This window comes from Drosophila rhopaloa, unplaced genomic scaffold (assembly GCF_018152115.1).
Source record: "Drosophila rhopaloa isolate 14029-0021.01 unplaced genomic scaffold, ASM1815211v1 contig_3, whole genome shotgun sequence".
Classification (NCBI taxonomy): domain Eukaryota; kingdom Metazoa; phylum Arthropoda; class Insecta; order Diptera; family Drosophilidae; genus Drosophila; species Drosophila rhopaloa.
The window spans coordinates 24,196,011-24,199,821 of NW_025335123.1; the positions used below are offsets into that span (position 1 = coordinate 24,196,011).

General features: G+C 44.3%; 1 protein-coding gene across 1 annotated transcript; it reads right to left on the bottom strand.

Annotated features, from left to right (window-relative positions):
* Positions 1–2,359: 2,359 nt before the first annotated feature.
* LOC108046877 (achaete-scute complex protein T3) lies at positions 2,360–3,464 on the bottom strand. Its single transcript, XM_017126823.1, has one exon. The coding sequence runs from the start codon at positions 3,403–3,405 to the stop codon at positions 2,626–2,628; it is 780 nt and encodes a 259-aa protein (XP_016982312.1). The 5' UTR covers positions 3,406–3,464; the 3' UTR covers positions 2,360–2,625.
* Positions 3,465–3,811: the final 347 nt, after the last annotated feature.

Consider the following 3,811-nt stretch of genomic DNA (forward strand, 5'->3'; position numbering starts at 1 on the left):
TGGGTCAGACAGATATTGGATCCTGTGGACTGGTAGCACTCGATGTCGCCTCATTAACGAGCTACCAGGAAGGAAAGTCAGTGCAGAGTACTATGTAGTATATAGTAGTAGAGGAACTACCGCCTGCCACTTGACGCCTGGTTAAGTGCGAAATTTGACAAGAGGATTTGATCAATGGATGGTCCGCAGAGGAGAGCACTTCCCGAAAACCAGAAAGTGGAACGGGAACTCCAGGGATCGTATTTTGACACATGGGTCATAAATCTTGGCCAGCGAAGCGATCGCGACGGCGACGCCGTCATAAAGTCACATAACTCAAGTTTGAATTTGTACAAGAACAAGTAAAAGTACAAGTAGAAGTACAAGTACAAGTACAAGCGGAATTACAAGTGCTCTTCGAGTCCTTCGAGTCCTTGGTTCCTGCGTTTTGGGTTTGGGTTTCCTTTGAATTGCGACATGATAGAATAACATTTGGCTCGTATTTCCGAGGGGCGCATCTACAAAAATAAATAAACGACCGAACAGCGAACACCGAAGACCGAAGGCCGAAGGACTTTTGTGTCTGGCCGAAGATGCAAAACAAATACGCACTTCCTGCGACAAGGACACCGAAAGAAGTTACTTCCTGAGGCCCCGAAAACGAATTTATTGCCGCAGCTCAGTTCAGTGATCTCTGTCATTTGAGATTGAAACCCAAGGAAATGCATTTTTTGCGAGCACAGTGTAGTGAGCTAAGATTGCATAAAACTCTGGACACACAGCCTATTAAAGGACATTGGCTTAGTCCGTATTTTGACACCTCCTTTGGAAACGGGCAGGTCCCGAATTCGCAATCCCGGATCTCTGGATATGCTAAGCTTCTTTTGATATCCGGTAACAATGGACCACGCCAGAGTTTCACTCTCCTTCGTCTGCGTTCCGTTTCCTGGTTTTATCCTTAAGCAATCATATTTCGCATTGTCCTCGTCCACTACCTACATATCCTTCGTCTCAGTCTTCGATCCTCAGTCCTCATTACTCATTCCTCTTCCTTATTTTTTTTTGAGGAAAAATATTGGAATTTTCGGCAAGACGATATGCTTCCTGTTTTAGGGACATCCACATCCCCGATCCTTGGCGTTCCATTTCCCTACCTTTGCACGTGTCCAGCGCAATTGGCAATTTGCATAATGTGGGCGTGGCAGATCTTGCCTAGATGACATTCCTGCATATTTGATCGTCTTGCGGCACACGCCCGAAAGTTTCACCTTTTTGGGGTGGGTTCCTTTCCTTTTTCCTTTCCTTGTTTTTTTTACTAGGGGGTAAGCGGAAGTGCATTTCACGGCTCGTCGACGGCTCGACTGCGTCCAGCTTGATGAAAAGCTGTTTCGCGGGGTGCGCCAGCCACGTGGATCGATCCTGCGCCGCGAGTCCTGGATCCTTGGACTAGGACCACTTTATCTCCTCAGGCGTGACTGCCTATTTCCGGGCAATTTACGCGCCATTAACAATGCCCAGCCAAATTAGGGAACGAATAACAAAAATATTCGCTGCCGTTTCCGGTCGGGTGTTGAATTCCTTGTGGGTTGTCGTCATGGTTACTATGCGCCTGCTGAAAAGTGAGACATGTCCAGGATTTGAAACTAACTAACAAACTAATTTAAGTAAACTAAATGTAACTGGTTATCAAATACAAACAAAGGCAAACCTACAATAATTTATAGGACCTAAAAGGCATTTAAACATTTTAAAAAATTTTCTATCACTTAATATATCTCAGTTTATTGGAAAAGGATTTTAAAATGCGAAGTACTAGGCACTTGTATTAAGTACTAAAATTCCTATAAATAATCCTAAGATCCTAAGATAAATAGACCCAATCACTTGACTAGCTCGCTTTGTCAAAATGCTCAAAATATTATAAATATATATTTTATATGATTTTTGTTTTTGGGTTTCATAAAATATTAATTTGAAACAGGGCTTTAAGGATTCTAAGAGTTGTTGTTAATTTTTTGTTTAAGTATTAGACTAGACAAAGCAACCTTGTAATATGTTTTATGTATGATTGGAACATTTTCTGTTTTATATTTTGTTGTTAAAAAAATGGTCCTAAGATATTGAAAGCTTGGGAGAAATCTTTTTTTATATCAAGACTAATCCTTAATGAACTAATTAATTATTCTCATGTTCTTTAAGTCTAAGCTCTATTCTTGTGGGTCCTGTTTTAAGGATTTTTGAACATCCCCAACATTTTGAGCTGTAATATCTGTTAGAGAAAGTGATCTCAGCTGATCATATTGGAGTACCTGAAATCGTAGTTGTTTTTGTGCGGATTTCAATAAAAAGATTTTGTTTTGAATTTTGGTTTTGATTTTGTTTGTTTGTTTTTATTTTTGTCTTAGAACTAGATAGTTTAGTGTCTTCCATGCTTATAACAAAACTTAGAACTATGAAAAAAATATATGTTTTATATCATTGTCTTCCATTGTCTTAAACTAGTGTCAAAAAAAAGGGTTGTAGAATCTGGGACTTGGTTTCTGTTGGTCTTTCCACTCACTAAGGCAACAATTTGAGTTATTTACAATTTGTACATGTTGTGTTTGTGTTTTTTCTTGGGTTTCAGGCTTTGGTGAGATCCACTCATTATTGCTCCTGCCAGGACGAAATGTAGTCGAGCAACTCCTCGTCGTCGGGCTGTTCATCGCTGTAGCTGTCGAAGGACTCGAACTTGAGTTCCTGCTCGGGCAGCTCCTGCTTCACATATCCCCCGGAGATCTCGGAACCGGAATACGAGGGCGTGGGCGAGGCGGAGTGATAGGAGTGGGCCTGAACGGAGTTCAACTGGGTGGCATTGAGTAGGAACTGCTGCGGACTGTCCAAACTATCGTTGTAGTCGTTGTAGCTGCTGCCATCGTTGCTGCTCTCATCCGCCGAATTGTAAATGGGACGAGACGAACCGGTGCCATCGTCCAGCATGTCCTGCAGTCCGCGAATGTACTCCACGGCAATGCGCAGAGTGTCCACCTTGGACAGCTTTTTGCTGGCACCACGTCCTCCGTTCGACAGCGTATTGATGACGGTCTGCGGCAAATGCTGGCGCAGATTCACGAATCCATTGTTCACCTGCTTCACGCGATTGCGCTCACGGGCATTGCGCCTCGCCACCGAAGGCATTTGTTCGCCATACGGCATTGTGTTGTAGTTCAATTTCTTTTTGTGCATGGGTCCCACATTCGATTGCTGCTGACCCTGCTGCTGCATGTTCTGCAGTTGGCTGGTGCCCAGTGGCATCTTGGGGGCAATCAGCTGCTGGTGTTGCTGCTGGCTGGGATTGTGATGATTGTGGTGTTGCAGCAACATGATGTTGCCGTTGGTCAGCTGATAGTGCTGCTGCTGGAAGTTGCTGCTGCAGATGCTCGTCATGGTAATCCTTGCGAGGTTTTTCTTCGGTTTGTTCGAGAGATGTTGACTGTGTGGAATCAGATTCCGCAATGATAGTTCCTGGTCCTGGCCGACGGTCTTAAATACTCGCAGTGGCAGAGGCAGAGTCGCGGAGGCGGAGTGCGCCGTCGGCAGAGGCAGCAACTTCGGCAGAGGAGCAACAGGGGTTGAATCCTGGCTACCTGCCCTCGAAAAACCCGAGCCGAGTCCTTTGCACAAGTGATCGTTGCAGTACCCGGGGATCGTAATAATTTTTCCCCTCTCTCTTTTTCCTAGGGGTTCGTTTTTAGTTTTGTGGTGGGTGCCTAACTCTCCTACTGTCCCTTTCTACCTAACTGTCTCTCTCTCTCCCGCACATACCTATTTGTGTCCTTTGTCTACAAAATAC